Raw genomic sequence first — 15683 nt, 5'->3', positions numbered from 1 at the left:
GTGGTCTAGGTTGCTGTAATTATTTGTGTTGGTTCCTGCCCATGTCAGTAATCATAGGAAAAAAGACAAATGTCTCTGTCATAAACTATTCAAAAGTTATTCTAATCCAGCTGATGAGAGAACAGAACCACTTATTGGGTGAGGACGGACCTTTAAAATTTAAGGAATGGGGAGGTAAATGATGTCACCGACCCGGTATTTTGAGCACTTATGGTATCTATAGGCTAGATCTGCTGGTGTTCAGATTCTAGATTGTAGAGTAAGTAAAGGTTTATTTATATAGCACCTTTCACAGACATTAAGTCACAAAGTGCTTTACAATAAGAGAAAAACAGAAAACAGGTAAAAGAGCACAAATCAATATAGGAAAACATAATAAAACAAGTTAAAAACCCAAGTAAAGAATACTGTTAATTTAAAGCGTGACCAAAAGGATATGACTTTAAATGCTTTTAAAAAGCTCCCAGTGCTATAAGGAGAGAGATCCGGAGCCTTGGGGCCACAACACAGATTGCACAGTCACATTTAGTCTTGAGACGAGTATGTAAAATATCTTCAATATAAAGGGGTGCTTGACCACGCAGAGCTCTGTGTAATGACCAGAATCTTAAAATTTACTCTAAAATTAATAGGAAGCACAGGAGTAATGTGCGACCTTCTATCAATAGTAATGATACCATTTTCATTGTCACAAACAGCGAACATGCTCTTTACAGTAATTACACGCTTTTAACAATAATTAACCTTGTATTTAACTATAGTTTAAACCTAATATAACGGCAATTTAACGTATTTTAGCACCTTTTATATAGTAAAATCGATTTTCATTATATAATTGTACGCTTTTTCCCAATGTAGGCCTCGCGACGCGCCTAAAGTAATTTCGATTCGTTGCGTGACCACGAGGCATGTGTCACTTTTCTCAGCGCTGATCAGTGCAGACCAATCACAGTTTAATGTTGCCCCCTCCCTCCGCCTCATCCAATAATAAAACGCAAGAAGATCTTCCCGGATACGTCACTTCCATCTGCGCCATCAGCCTTTGTTAAGAGGAGCACAAAAGCTTCAGGCACGCATTTCCACCATCGCTCTCCAGCAAAGGCTGCTTGAATTCTCCGCTCAATCTCCAGTTTTTAAAATAACACCCTTCGACATGGATCCCAACAGCAACAAGAGGAAGAACAACGCCGGGGACGGCAAATATCTGCCGGAGTTATTGGCGGAGAAAGACAGCCTGGACTCTTCATTCACACACGCCATGAAACTCCTATCTGCAGGTCGGTGCTTCTTTGTTAGTTTTTTTAAAGTACGTAGAAATGATGATTTATTTTTCTGTAATATTGTTTAAGCGATGAATTGAAGTATTTTAAGAGTGTTTAAGTGTGTTTTCATTCATTGGATTTTTCACGTGCGTCGACGAAATGCGCGTTTGCAGGCCGCGTGCAGTGATTGTGGTTTGGTAGGCCTTGAGGTGCTGCTTCACTGTCCTCCATTTTACGGTGTGCCTCGTATTCATGCATATTTTTGTTCTCATACTGTTTTCATATGTACTTTTTAGTCATATTCAACGTTTATTGTAAACAAATTTATGGTTTTATTAAATATATTATTTTTTTCTTTTGTGTGACGTAGTTACTTTACGAAACCGATATAAAAGATTTCTATTTAATTTAATCGATATTTAACTACCTTTTTATATCAAAATATTTCTTTTAACGTTATAAAACTAGACACTGTGTTAATAAATGACGTTTGTAATATTAATATCGCACAAGATATTAATAATTCATTAATCGACCGCAAGGGGTGGAAACGGCAGTAGAAAATGTGCAACATTTATAAAATACTGTTTTTTTTAAGTTAAATTAAATGACAGATTAAAGCATGTGGAGATATTGTGGACGTTTTAAATTGGTAAATGTGCACGAATCGACCAGACCTAATGCTGGCAGCATGGCACGCTCTTTGTCTGTGCAAGGGCAATCCCACAATGCATTGTACAAGGCTACGCGGGAAAAGCTAGGGAAATGAGTTACTGTTGTGGGATTTTGAATATTCCTCTAATATTTTGCACTTATTATTATATTAAGGAAATCCATTTGGGCTTTATTTTATAACATTTACCTTAACTACCTAAATTCACTACTCATGCTTTTTATATCTTGAATTCACTCTTGCTATCATAAGAGTTTACTTAATTTTGCCTAATGCACAATACTGTGGCTATTTTACACTTATTTTGTTTGTAAATCTTCGTAGTTTAATTATAGGTCGTGTGAATCAATTAGTTAAACATTTATTATTTTATTACCTTAAAATCCAAACTTGTCTACATCCAAGTGCTCCATTTAATTGTCTTTCTTTATGCGAGATCATTTAAATCAATTAATGAAACCTGAAATTAAATGGTTAAATTATTAGTTACGGGCCCAGAGAAAGCCAAATAGCTAAATGCAAAATCAATTGCTTGCATATTACCACGTCCTTATTCTGTTTTGTTTTTTCCCTTGCAGAGATTGAGAGAGTCCAGAAAGGTGAACCCAAGAAAGACTCTGAGCTGTATCTGGATCTGTTCGCCTCCAAGAGTGTGCGTGTAAAGGAGAGAGTGCTCATTCCTGTGAAGCAGTATCCCCGAGTAAGTCTGGATTTCAGTAAAACTATGTAAGATTTTGTTGGAGATGTGGTGGTTAATAATTTCTCAATGTTTCCCCTCAGTTCAACTTTGTGGGAAAGATTCTGGGGCCTCAGGGCAGCACCATCAAACGTCTGCAGGAGGACACCGGAGCCAAGATCTCAGTGCTGGGAAAGGGCTCCATGAGGGATAAGAACAAGGTGAAAATACTATATATATCTATTAGGCTAAATTATTGTGACGTGTTAATATTACACAGCATGCTTAAACAATGGCTTTCTAAGGCTATTGTTAAACATTGTTTAATTAACAGTTACTAATTTCACAATGAAACTAAATCTAATGAACCAAACTGCTCTAGAAATATGACCATGTGCAATAATTGAATGTATTTTGATAATGAACACGCACTATTAAAATCATGGTCTTTTCACAACCTGAATTTCTCTTTTTGTGGCGTTTATAACCACGCCAAATGCTTAGACTATTGAATGTTAACACTGCAGTAGGGTTACAGTAACATTTTAATTGTACTAGTTTTACAATGAAAACCACGAGAACTTTTGTTAATCTTCCATGATTTTATTTCTTTTTTAATCCTGGTAATATAATCAATAAAATCTGATAGTTGATTGAAATCTGAATTGTTTGATTTTTATTCAGTAACTAACATTTACCGTAAATGAACTAACATTTTATTTATTGTAAAGTTATCTATTGTACTTACCCATTTGCAGCTTCATTTTGTTAACCATTTGTTTCCTCTGAATATAAAAAAAAAACTAAACCAGATATTTTATGCCTACTAACTTGTTTGCAACTTGGCATAATATTGTGAATGCTGAATACCATTATAGAGGCTTCTGGGGAATTTAATTCCGTCATTAGCTTGTTCTGCTCTACTAATCGCTTTACTTTGAAATGACCTGCATGCTAAAGATTAAATTGCTTTGCCTGCAGGAAGAGGAGCTAAGGAAGGGTGGAGATCCAAAGTATGCACACTTGGGGATGGAGCTGCATGTGCATATTGAGGTCTTTGCTCCCATTCCTGACTGTTACCTGCGTATGGCTCATGCCATGGATGAGGTCAAGAAATTCCTAATGCCGGTAAGTGTGATCCTTCCTTCAGTGGACTGCCATCTAGTGGTGTAGATCTGCCTCTGCTTTATATACTATTCTAGTGTTGGATTATGGAAATTTCTGTGATTTATGTAACAATAATAATTAAACCCCATTAATTATAATAATACAATTTTACTTATTTCAGGTGGAAGGTATGGATGAGATGCACCCGGATGCTTTCATGGATCCAGGTTTTCTGAACGGCGCTCAGGATATGTCTGGCCATGGCAGAGGCATGCCAGGCAGAGGACGTGGTGGCCCTCCCCCAATGGGTGCTAGGTGAGACATTAACAGATGCATTTTAACATATAATTTCATTTTAAAATGTATCTGCAAGTGTTTTTTTTTTTTTCTCCCCTTCATTTGTAGTAATCCCATTGTGTTGTCTTTAATAGGGGTCGTGGTATGCCTCCTCGTGGAGCGCCGCGTGGAGGAGCACCAAGGGGAGGTCCTGGCCGTGGAGCTGCAGCACGTGGAGCCCCAGCAGGACGAGGAGGACCTCAGCCCCCCACCCCAACCAGAGGGGGAGCAGCATCCCGCTCAAGGCCACCAACCCAAGCCGCCAGAATGACACCTGCAGCCGGACTCTCCCACCAACAGGCCAAACCTGAAACTTACGGAGAATATGTGAGTCAATATACATAGCACCAGCAACTGCCCATCGGCTGTTATTTACACTATTTAAGTAGATTGGGGATTATTGTAATTTTGATAAATGTATTAAATATTGTTTATTCAGCCCCAATGCATTTCATGCTGTCCATTTCAAATGTTTCAAGTTTATGTAGTTTTATTTTATATCATTATTTTGATGCACCCTAGGATTTGGTTACGTTTTCACAAATGAGCATTAGCACGCAGTTTCCTGATCATCAAATCCTCTTTAAATTTATGTTAAGGGTTTGTACAATACATGCTGCTCTATTTAAGCTGAATTTTTAAGCTATATTTTGCAGTTTACTCCAGACTTTTGAATTGTAATATATATTGATGTGTAAACTCTAAAGTTTTGTATTTAAAGGCTTGTTAAGTAACTACACTTGGGTTCAGACAGTAATTTAAGACTCAATGTAAATGCTTGCTTTATTCTTTTCCACCTTGATTTGATCCACTTATCTTGAGGGATCACATATTGGGCTACTGTTGCTACCACTAAGTGTGGAAACTTTACCCTCATAAGTATGACATTCTGTAAATGATTTGGAAGCAAAACAATTTTTGCTTAACACTTTTTTTCAATTTTTTTATGAAATGCATGTTTTGGTTACTCTTGCAACAACTAACAAAGTAACATGCATTTTCTAGTTTTATAAACTTTTGAAATTGTTTTGAGCTCCCTTATGAAATGCATAGCTTTCTTTTTCTGTCTGCTTTCAAATACACAAATAAAAATCAAATGTCAAAGAAATCTGAAACCTGACTCCGTAAATGAACACTTCTCACACTGTGAAAAGTCCAATATGTAGGATTTTGCTGATGTTTGCATATTTTATGTAACCAGGTTCAGATGAATGCAAAAGTTTATTGAAGTAGCCATTTAAATGATTAAAATAGTTACCTTAAATTAACTGTAACGCATGCATCTTAATGTTAGACAAATGTACTGATTACACTATCAAATTTTTACTATTTTATTTATATATTTTTATTTATTTTTTTGCTTGTACTGTGAATTAGAAATGTCAGGTCACCCACCTCTTTCAATAATGTTGGTCAAAAGTACTGACTTTGGGTATTGATCTGTACTGATTTTGATTTGAATACCTGCATTTCCAATTTATCAGCAGGTGTCTGTTGTATATCTGCTCATAGACAGATCCTCTGATAGGCCCTGCTTTCAAACGCTTCAGTGCCCATAAATCAGATCAGTCATGTATCGAGTATGTAAACCATAACTATCAGCAGTATTTAAGAACCTCAATTTTAGCTGGAATTTTAATGCTTCAGTGCAGAATTTGGTACTTTTGACATCCCTAGTCAAGTTTCTGCTGATCTTGCTGGCTATGGTAGCTCACCCACAGCCCCTGACGCAAGTGGTTCTTCTAGACCATGCTTCTAGCTGTTTATTAGGGGATGCACTGAATTTTTATCAGCTAAATGGTTTTTGTCCAAAAAATGCATGCCAATTTTATTTTCTAGAATAAGTTTTTTTAAGGCATTTATAGTGCATGCAGGATTTTGGGTTTGGCTCATAATTTTTACTTCTGTGCATCCCTAATTGCTTATTTTAAGCATCCTGGTTCAGAGCTAGTGCTTTTGGGTGTCAAAAGACAACTGATTTGGGCCTAGGCTCCTTAGAAAACCTCAAGTGAGCTGTAGAAAGTAATGCCATGCAGTGGGAAAGCACCAAATGGAGGTGTTCACTCGTCACTTTCAAATTCATTTTTAAATCTTACTTGATTGTCAATCGACAAATTAAACCGTTGAATGTGTAAGCGTAATCCCCTTTTAAGAAGTTGTTCAACTTCTGACACATCTACATGTGCTTTCTCAGGCCTATGAAGAACCATATGCTGAGGCTTCCTATGAAGGATATGAGAGCTACTACAGTCAGCAGCCTGCACAGCCGTGAGTGCCTTTTATTTCATCCCGTCGCTTCCATTTTAATCATCCGTTTCCATCAATTGATGCATTCAAAGTTAAACTCAGCGGGGTCATTGTGTGTCAAGTGCTATCATATATTTTTGTTTTGGGGAAAAGCTTCATGTTTGCTGTTTGTTTCCACAGAGATACGGAGTATTATGACTACGGCCACGGAGAGGCACAGGAGAGTTACGAGTCTTACAGTAAGTCATGTTGTGTCAGTGTCTTGGCTAACTTTAGGCTTGTTTTAGTGTTAATGTGCTCAAAACGACACTCCTACTTGCTCACAAGCTTTCCATGTGTTAAGGTAATTTAAAATGGTTTTTTTTTTTATCAGCAGAAGATGACTGGGAAGGTGGCGCTTGGGGTGGTGCTGGTGGAAAAGCCCCTACAGCTCGCCAAGGAAAATCGTTTCGGGAACACCCTTATGGCCGATACTGAGAGTGCTGTTGGCTCACTGCTGTTGCCTGCGCAGCCTCCTTCCCTCGTAACCTCTTGTTATCATCTAAAGTAATTCTAGTTGTTATTTTTGTATGCTGTTTTGGTTAACACACTCCTTTTTAAATATTCTGAATCCCAAGTAGGACGATGACCATTCATAAGTTCAGTACGACACGTTTTAGACTTGCGGTTTATATGATGGATGTGCTTATTCTCTTGGCATTTTGTTTTGCAATTTTATTGTTTTCTTGCCGGTTTTGTTTTTTATTATTATTATTTTTTAATGGATAAGTGTTTCTTCTTTGGAAAAAAGAAATAAGATACCTGCTAAGACAATTAGCTGATGGCCATGTGTAAATGACTTGCTAAAAAAAGGAAAAAACTGCCTGTTAATGTCACTTCTATTCCAAACGCGCTTCAAGGCAAAACAAAAAAAAAGGAAAAATTGAAGGATGCATAAAAATATTAGTTACTTTTCAACCCAACTTGTTTTAAATTTTGATGTGAGGTAATTTCCTGTTTGATTAGTCGTAAAATTCAAACTACGCTTCTGCTGATTCGTTTTGTTAAATAATAAAATGAGTAAAACAAATAAGGTTGTAGTTTAGCTTTTACTTCAAGACGGAAAAAATCTTTGTACGTACAACACCCAAATATTCAAAACTTGTACTTTTGGTGTTTTTAGTTTTGCAGTTTCCGAAATATTAGCAGACTTTGTGTACATTTTTGCCTAACTAGGGATCTAAATATGTCCAAAATGTGTCCCTACCAGTTTGTCAATAAAGCATAGTTTTTCTTTTACAGCCTTCAAAACGTTTGTATTGGACTCTTATTAACTTTGTAATGTTCATCCTACAAAAACTGTCAACTGTTGCAAACTGTAAAACTGTCAAAAGTCTGCATGCAAGTTATAGCTTCTCAATATTTAGATGGAAAACCTGTTTGTTTTTTCTCATTTAATGCTGTTCAAAATATGTTGTGTATAAACCGTTGATAAAAACCTGAAATTATTTCAAGCAGACCGTCAAAATGTTACTTATGTTGTGTACAAACAATTGACTATAGCATAGCCTTAATGTCTTATTTCCTAAATGTTTTACTGTTACTCCCCAATAGATCTCAAATATTTTGTATTTATTAATTTAAAGGGGTCATCTTTTAAAATAAATTGTTATAGGGCTGCACGATTAATCTAAGATCTATTCGTTCCCCTTAATAATCTAAAGCATTTCTACAATTATGCTTCTCTCCTGACTTTGAATGGTTCAATTGGCTTAAAGGTGCCGCACAAGCTTTCTAAAGTGATAAGTCGCATGTTGTATTTATAATGTATAATTCACCCCAAAATGTAATTTTTCGTCTTGAAATGCTTTCGTGGTCACTGAATCACAAGAGAATCGGCATAGGCTGTGAATAACAAGTAAAAGTTCTGAAATAACATTCAGTTTGCACAGAGTGATCTTTTATGAGCCAATGGGGAGATATATATTCATTTGTGTCTCTTGCTCACGCCAGCAGGGACACGAGCTGTAAAAGTGAACCCAAAAGCAATCACATTTTTATCGTGGTCTCAATTCCTGGAGGGCCGCAGTTTAGCTCCAACTCACACCTGCTTGGTGTCTAGTCTTGAACATCTTGACTTAGTTAGATCCGCCGTTGATTTAGTATTGGAGCAAAACTGCGGAGCTGTGGTCTTCAAGGAATCCAGTTTGATTTGAAGGATCATATCGAATTTTTGATTAAGACAAGCATTTTGTTATTTTTATTACTTCTATAGCAAACCTGTAGTTTATAAAAAGTGTAAGTGTCGGTATAACTACTAGCCTAAAAAATGAAAATTTAATGTAGGAGGGAATCTTACAAATTTATTTTTCTAGTGGAAAAAAATCGGTCATGTTGATGGATTGCAAGAATTTCTCATACAGACTCCCTAAATTCCCTAATACAGCAGTTTTATGTAAATACTGTGTAAATACTAATGTAATGCCTTGCATTAATGATCAAGACCAATTTAGTTTATTTCAGTTCACCATTGCAAGTCTACAAAATTTAGCATTTTGACCACCAGTAGACCTCAGTCCTATAATGTTATATCTTTGAGAATTATTATTATTATAATTATTATAACCGATAATGGGCTACTCGTGTTAACCTTTATCACGTACAGAATCTTGAACATTGTAATCTTGATTTTAAGCAAAAAATGAAATGGTCATTGTCATTTTAGCCAGAATCGTGCAGCCCTAAGTTGTTCATGTTTTTGTTCTGTATAACTTAAAGAACTTTTAAACCTTTTGACGTTATTAATGTGATCTATTCAAAAATTATAGCTAACTGCAAACTAAGTTTTTTGACTCATGACCCCTTTAACATATAATAGTGAATGTTCAACCCAAGCAATGATTTATACACAATACAAAGACACTCCTGGAATTCCTAATGTGTTTATACCTGTTTTAAAAGCGATAACTCTCTTTGCAACCTTGCGTCAGAGTCACTAAATCCCTCTGACGTCACAGAGACTCTACGTGTTTGTCTTCTATTGAAAAGGATCTTGAGGTAAGACCTGCAGAGTCCCCTCTAAAAGCGCAAATAGATCCCCCTTTTTAAAAGGTAAAGTATACATGCACAAAACGACTAGATGTTTAGTGCTCATCTATGGTAATTATGCGTGCAAAAAAAAACAAACAAAACAAAAGAAACGGCATGATGCATTGTTCAACCAGAGCACTCAACACAAAGCCCAAGATGAAAGTTTTGACCGTGAAGATGATTCAAATGTTCAGGCTTCCGCTGGCTTAATAAACCACAAAATTTGGGAACAAAAGCGTAATGCAAGCTTCAGAAAGGTAATACCAACCCTAAATTTTCTCTTTTTAGCACAACTTGTTCATTCATTCATTTCTGCACAATCACATTACAAATTGCGTTGTTTCCAAATTTAAAATGTCAATATTCCTAAACCTGGCTAACATGCATAACATTTAAATCATTAACTTTCTAAAACCAACTTCAGTTTGTTTTAATGTGCAACTCATTGTTTTAAAACAACCAATAGATTCTAGTTATATTTACTGTCAAAATGCACTGCTCTTAAAATGTTCTTGTAGCTGTACAAAATAGATCAAAAGTATCCTCCAATATTAGTGGCTAATGAGATGTAGAGTTTGGCTTGTCTTTTGTTTTGTTTTTATTTAGTAAGTGAATTGGTGTTGCCTTGTACTAATTCTTCTTTTGTGTTGCTCAGTGACTGAAGCAGATGGTTCTTTCCAGACTGGTTCACCAGGCAGCTACTACAGGTAAAGTGTTAAAAGGGATACATGTTAAATCCATATGGTTCAGCTAAATGGGGTTATTGGTTGTGGTGTAATGGATCACAAATTTAGGTGACTTTCTAATTTAGTCTGACCATTTTTCAGATCAGCCAAAAAGGGGAGGAGACTAATTAAATTTGCTTTCAATTTATTGCAAAAACAGTACTGTAACACACTTGGTTTTAACAAACAGAACTTAAAACCTGTACTAATTAAAAATAAAATGCAGAAATCAACTTAATAAAAATAAACAAATGTTCAGTAGTGAACTGATTGGAGCATCTCCACTGCACGTTTGTTCAGTTTTGTCTGACTTCTCAGGTGCAAGTAATATATATATAATACAATTTTTAAAAAAGGCCAACAGTGGCTATCACAGCAAATTCATCTTTTTGATTTTAGGTGCCCCTTTTATAGCAAAGTAAGTTTCTTCTCTTTGATTAGCAAATAGTCAAATCTTAAATTTGCAAATGATTTATGCGATTTTAGTTGTGCAGAAGTCTAATTTTAAGATCACTGAAAAGACTCATGCTGAGTTCAGACTGCATGATTTTCGAAGTAGTCGTGTCACGTGTTTTTACACTGCATGTGCTGGCGTTTTATTGCTGCTGTTTAAACTGCAAGGTGGATCGGCGAAAGTCTTGACTGCATTAGTTTTTACACTACACCAAACTACAACTTAGTTTACAGATAAAATAAGTTCAAGGGCAAATTCAGGCTTTGAGATTGCTAAGGAACTAGTCTCACGCAAAGGTTTGTCAAAACGCCACACGTGTTTTAATTTAACATCTTGACCATGTGTTTGAGTGTGGTGGCTGTTGCAGAAGTGGAATGATTGGCATGGATTGCAAAATGCTGCACATCCAAGGTTTGATGTGGCGCAAGATCCTTATTACTTGCGCAGAAACCTCTTGTTTCTGAATATCAGACATATAATGACGACATGATTCATAAATCTAAAGCTCTAATTTAAAAGGGTAGTTCACCCCAAACTGATAATCTAACTTTCCTTTCACTTATTTCAGGGTTCTTACGGGTGCTGGAAATTCTGAAATACGATTTTTAAGTGTTTTCAAGGTTAGAAAAGTGCTTAGATTTTTGAGAGTGCTTGAACCTGCTTGATTTTGAAATTGCAGGGCTCGAAATTGACTGTTTTGGTTGCATATGCGTTCGATTACATCTATGTGACCTTAAAATATATTTGGGCTTTCTATGCATAATGTTCACCGCAGGTGCGTTTTTATGGAGCTAATGGGATGCCAAAAAAATCCGTTTTAAAAGCGATAACTCTCTTTGCAACCTTGCGTCAGAGTCACTAAATCCCTCTGACGTCACAGAGACTCTACGTGTTTGTCTTCTATTGAAAAGGATCTTGAGGTAAGACCTGCAGAGTCCCCTCTAAAAGCGCAAATAGATCCCCCTTTTTAAAAGGTAAAGTATACATGCACAAAACGACTAGATGTTTAGTGCTCATCTATGGTAATTATGCGTGCAAAAAAAAACAAACAAAACAAAAGAAACGGCATGATGCATTGTTCAACCAGAGCACTCAACACAAAGCCCAAGATGAAAGTTTTGACCGTAAAGATGATTCAAATGTTCAGGCTTCCGCTGACTGTATTGGTTGCATATGCGTTCGATTACATCTGTGACCTTAAAATATATTTGGGTTTTCTATGCATAATGTTCACCGCAGGTGCGTTTTTATGGAGCTAATGGGATGCCAAAAAAATCCGAACTTAATTGTTAAATTGCATTAACAATTGTAAGTTAATAAAACGGATTATATGCTATTAAAAATGTTTTGACTTTGAATTTCTTTAAATTTGAATTTCTTAACTCGATTAGTGAATCATCTGAAGTTTAAGACAACTTAATTTTTTTAGGTCAGATTTTTATAGATATTTTCAAATTCAAAGACTGCAGATATTGGGTTTGTTTCATATTTGCACCTGAAATGCCAATCCAATGACTAAAAAAATAGCAATCCACATGAAATGTCATGAAAGTTTGGTACTACACCCTAACAAATTCTTACTGCGAGCTCATTTCTTGATATCTTTAGGTAGAAAGAGACCAAACTAAAAACATTTCCAATACATGTAGTATCCAATAGCTGAACATTTTTTAATTTATTTTTTAATCATTTTTGGGTGTACTATCCTAATAAATCTATGCTCTAAAGTATTCAACAATTTAAGTTAATGTTGTTGTTTTTTTAACACTATGCATGTAAATTTACATACAAGATACATAAACGTAATTAACCGTGGTTATTAGGTGCTAGAAAAAAAATGCACCTTGAAAGTGCTTGTAAAGTGCAGGAATTTGAAGTTGGAAAAGGTGTAAGAACCCTGTTATTCCAAACCTGCTTGTTTTTTTCATCTGGTAAACACAAAAGCTGATTTTTAACTGAAGCTTTAAGCCTGACTTCCATATAGGAGAAACAGACAGTGTGTTCAGGTTTGCAAAATATGATCTGTGTTCAACAGAAGAAAACTCAAAGGTCTCAAGCTCCATTCCTGCAGAGCCACAGCTCCCCAAACACTGCTGCTACTCCAACTAATGTAGGTGGTCATTGCTCTTTTTGAACACCTTGATTTAGATCGGCTGTGTTTGGGGTTGAAGCAAAACTGCAGAGCTGTGGCCCTCCAGGAATTGAGTTCGAGACCTATGCTGTAATGGGTTTGGAGCAAGTGATGGTACTTTGTGTGGGCTATTGCTGTAGTTTGATGGCCCATTATGTGTAGGAGGAAAATTTGTTGTGCCCTTGTCCTTTGTTACTGGAGTTACTGACCTCAAGAGATTTGTGGGTTTGGCATTCACACAATCCTGCAAGAGAGCATTGAGAAGTGATGTTCTGTTGCATGCTGGTAAAAGCCTTAGGGTTTTTTAATTATTATTCGTAGTATGTAGGTTTGTTTTTGGCATGTTGCGGCTTTAATTGCTGTCTAATTGTCTGTCTTCTGTTTTTCCAGGGTTTTTGGTGCTATTTTTGTCCTGAAGAGGAAAATGTCTGAGCCTTTTTATACTGTTTTTTTTTGTGACTGAACAATGTTCAACATTATTTTTTGCCAGTTGTCACTTTTATACTTCTCAATTTTAAATGATTTTTATACTTTTTAAATAAACTTGAATTGAAGTTTACCAAGTCTGAAAATTCTTATTCTTATATATTTTAAGCCTATTTATTTTTTTTTTTATCGAATTTTAAATGACCTTGTCTACATGTGATTGTAGACCAGGGGTTTTCAATCTGGGGGCCGCAAAGAAATTTTAGATGAGGGGTAATCAATGGGCCCACATGGGTGAATTTTGTGTCCCGCGTCATTCTGAAGGTTAATATATTTTTTATTATAATTTAAGCTCAAGTACTGCAAAAATTGAGCTTTATGCTTATGTCATTTAAATGCAGTTGACACTTTCTTGACACAGGAAAAGAAGTTCAGTGGCCCGACTCTGTGCACGGGGACTTTTATTGAATAAGTGGTTTCCTGTGATTTTTGGCGCTTGTCTGCTGCACCTGACTGTATTTACTTTTCACTTACGCTTACCTCTTTTACGCTAAATGAATGCTCGGGTCTATTTAAATGACTATTTCAGTTAAAATACATGATCAATAAGAACATTATCGGTGGCTGAAAGCACTTCCCTGTTTATGGCTTGCGTTGCTAAGTAACTGATCAGCTGGGTGCTGCGGAGTGCGCGCCTCTCTGTGCAGGCTTCACTTATAGGGAACGAAAAGCATTTTAAAGACACAGCACAACATTGCACCTCGTCCACAGTGCGACAGGCTTTACACTTTGCATTGTACAAATATCAGACAGTCCTCTGCAGCATGGCAAACAAACATTAAAATTGTAAAGCAAAAAGTGCTGCAATAACAATGAATGGAGCTGTCATCACATCAGCGAGTGCTCAGAGTTTCACCCGTTACACTAATGACAGCTGGATGAGCTCTGCAGTGGACCTCTTACACACAATCGTTCATAACTGGATGATTAAAAAAACTAACATGTATACACCCTGAGTAAAACCACTATAGCCTATTTAATTATAATGTATCTGTTTGTTATGTTATAGGGATAATTAATTGTTAAATATTAAAATGTATTAGTGCTCTGTATTTAATGGAGCTCAACATATCTGATCAAATTTTAATACTCTGAATATAAATGCATTTTTTTTCAAGATGTTCCACTTTTTCCCCATATTTACTTGTGTAACTAATTTAAATATAATGTTCAGTATTATTATTATTAATAGAACAAACTGGTATGAACATTTTAAAGTCGGCAAAGCTTCTAAAATTATGCAAAGTAAAACTTGTGGCTCTGAACTTGAATACCCAATTCTAGATTGCATTTAGGAAATTATTTTTTTATCAGTGTAAGTCAGGATTGTCGACTTGTGTAAATTATGATGTGCACAAAAAAGGAATAAAAATAAACAAAACCCACTGAACCACTACAGCCTCCATTGTAGTTTTGCTAGTTACAACTGTACTGTTAACAGGCTGATGACTGACAAAACTCTTTAAAGCTTTAAATCTTTAGATAAATTTAGACTCAACTGTAAGGGTAAATAAAGAAGAGTCTAGCTGTGCATAGGCAGAAAAAAGCACAAAATGGCATTAAAAAAAAAATAAACGTGACGACTCAAACACAAAATATGGCTTGATGGAATCCAGTGAGGGCAAACCACAATGAACACTGCGCATGAAGATTTGATCAATAGATTGAAGCACTGAAACTGTCAACTCAACATCTTACAAAAAATAATCCAGATAATGAATAATATATAATAATATAAATGTATTGAATAATGCAATTTAACAAAATTAAGTACAGTTGTTAATTTGAGGGGGTGGCGTCATTTTTATTTTTTGGGGGGTCCCTAAAAGAATTTGCCCTACACAAAGGGGCCCTCAGCTGAAAAAGTTTGAAAACCCCTGATGTAGACAGCGACCATGAAGACTTAGAATTAAACTCATGTTCCTGTTGGGACAGTGACTGCAGGGTGTGGCGAGCTTTGTGCTGCAGCTGTTTCGGAAGTCTCTAGACTGAGATGTTTGTCTGAGTCAGTGTTCAGTGATGTGCTTTTGTTGATTCATGCACAGCCTGCAGTGTTCATGTACACTTGCAGGACTGTAAGGGATGATTTAAACCTTAATCCCGGAAGGAAGTGTAAACACTTGATTGGAATTTAAAGTAGTCTGTGCAGGAATGTGGAACCAGCAAACTGACACTTAATACATTGCAGCACAAATCTTGAAATCCTCTATTCCAAAACTGATCATGATTCAGTCCGTCTTAAGTAGAAAAGCAGGATGATTGTATGCACATCTTAAGTGTTTTGGTCCATACTAACAGCTCTATAAATAGTCAGAGATAGTTTGCCCTTATATCTTAATATTAAGTAAATGCACAATCATGGCTCACTTTGTTTGCTTTATATAGCACATTTAAAAACATGACGTTGACCAAAATACAAAATCTATACTATTTTCTTTACATGTAAAAACAATCAAAAGCAAGAAACAAGATGAATTTTTTCCCTTGAGATTTTAAAAGTACCTACGGAAGAGCATG

General features: G+C 35.9%; 1 protein-coding gene across 17 annotated transcripts; it reads left to right on the top strand.

Moving 5' to 3' along the window:
* Positions 1-1071: 1071 nt before the first annotated feature.
* Positions 1072-13239, top strand: khdrbs1a (KH domain containing, RNA binding, signal transduction associated 1a). Of its 17 annotated transcripts, none has more exons than XR_012388414.1 (11): positions 1072-1277; positions 2514-2635; positions 2716-2832; positions 3593-3739; positions 3900-4033; positions 4150-4381; positions 6249-6322; positions 6482-6540; positions 6678-6847; positions 10026-11324; positions 11789-13239. XR_012388414.1 is itself a non-coding variant. In NM_001362252.1 (9 exon segments), coding segments are annotated over 8 exon segments (966 nt in total). In that variant the 5' UTR covers positions 1096-1153; the 3' UTR covers positions 6500-6540; positions 6678-7797.
* The last annotated feature ends 2444 nt before the right edge of the window (positions 13240-15683 follow it).

Source organism: Danio rerio, chromosome 13 (genome assembly GCF_049306965.1).
Source record: "Danio rerio strain Tuebingen ecotype United States chromosome 13, GRCz12tu, whole genome shotgun sequence".
In the NCBI taxonomy this organism is placed as follows: Eukaryota; Metazoa; Chordata; class Actinopteri; order Cypriniformes; family Danionidae; genus Danio; species Danio rerio.
This window is presented reverse-complemented; position numbering and strand designations above follow the sequence as displayed.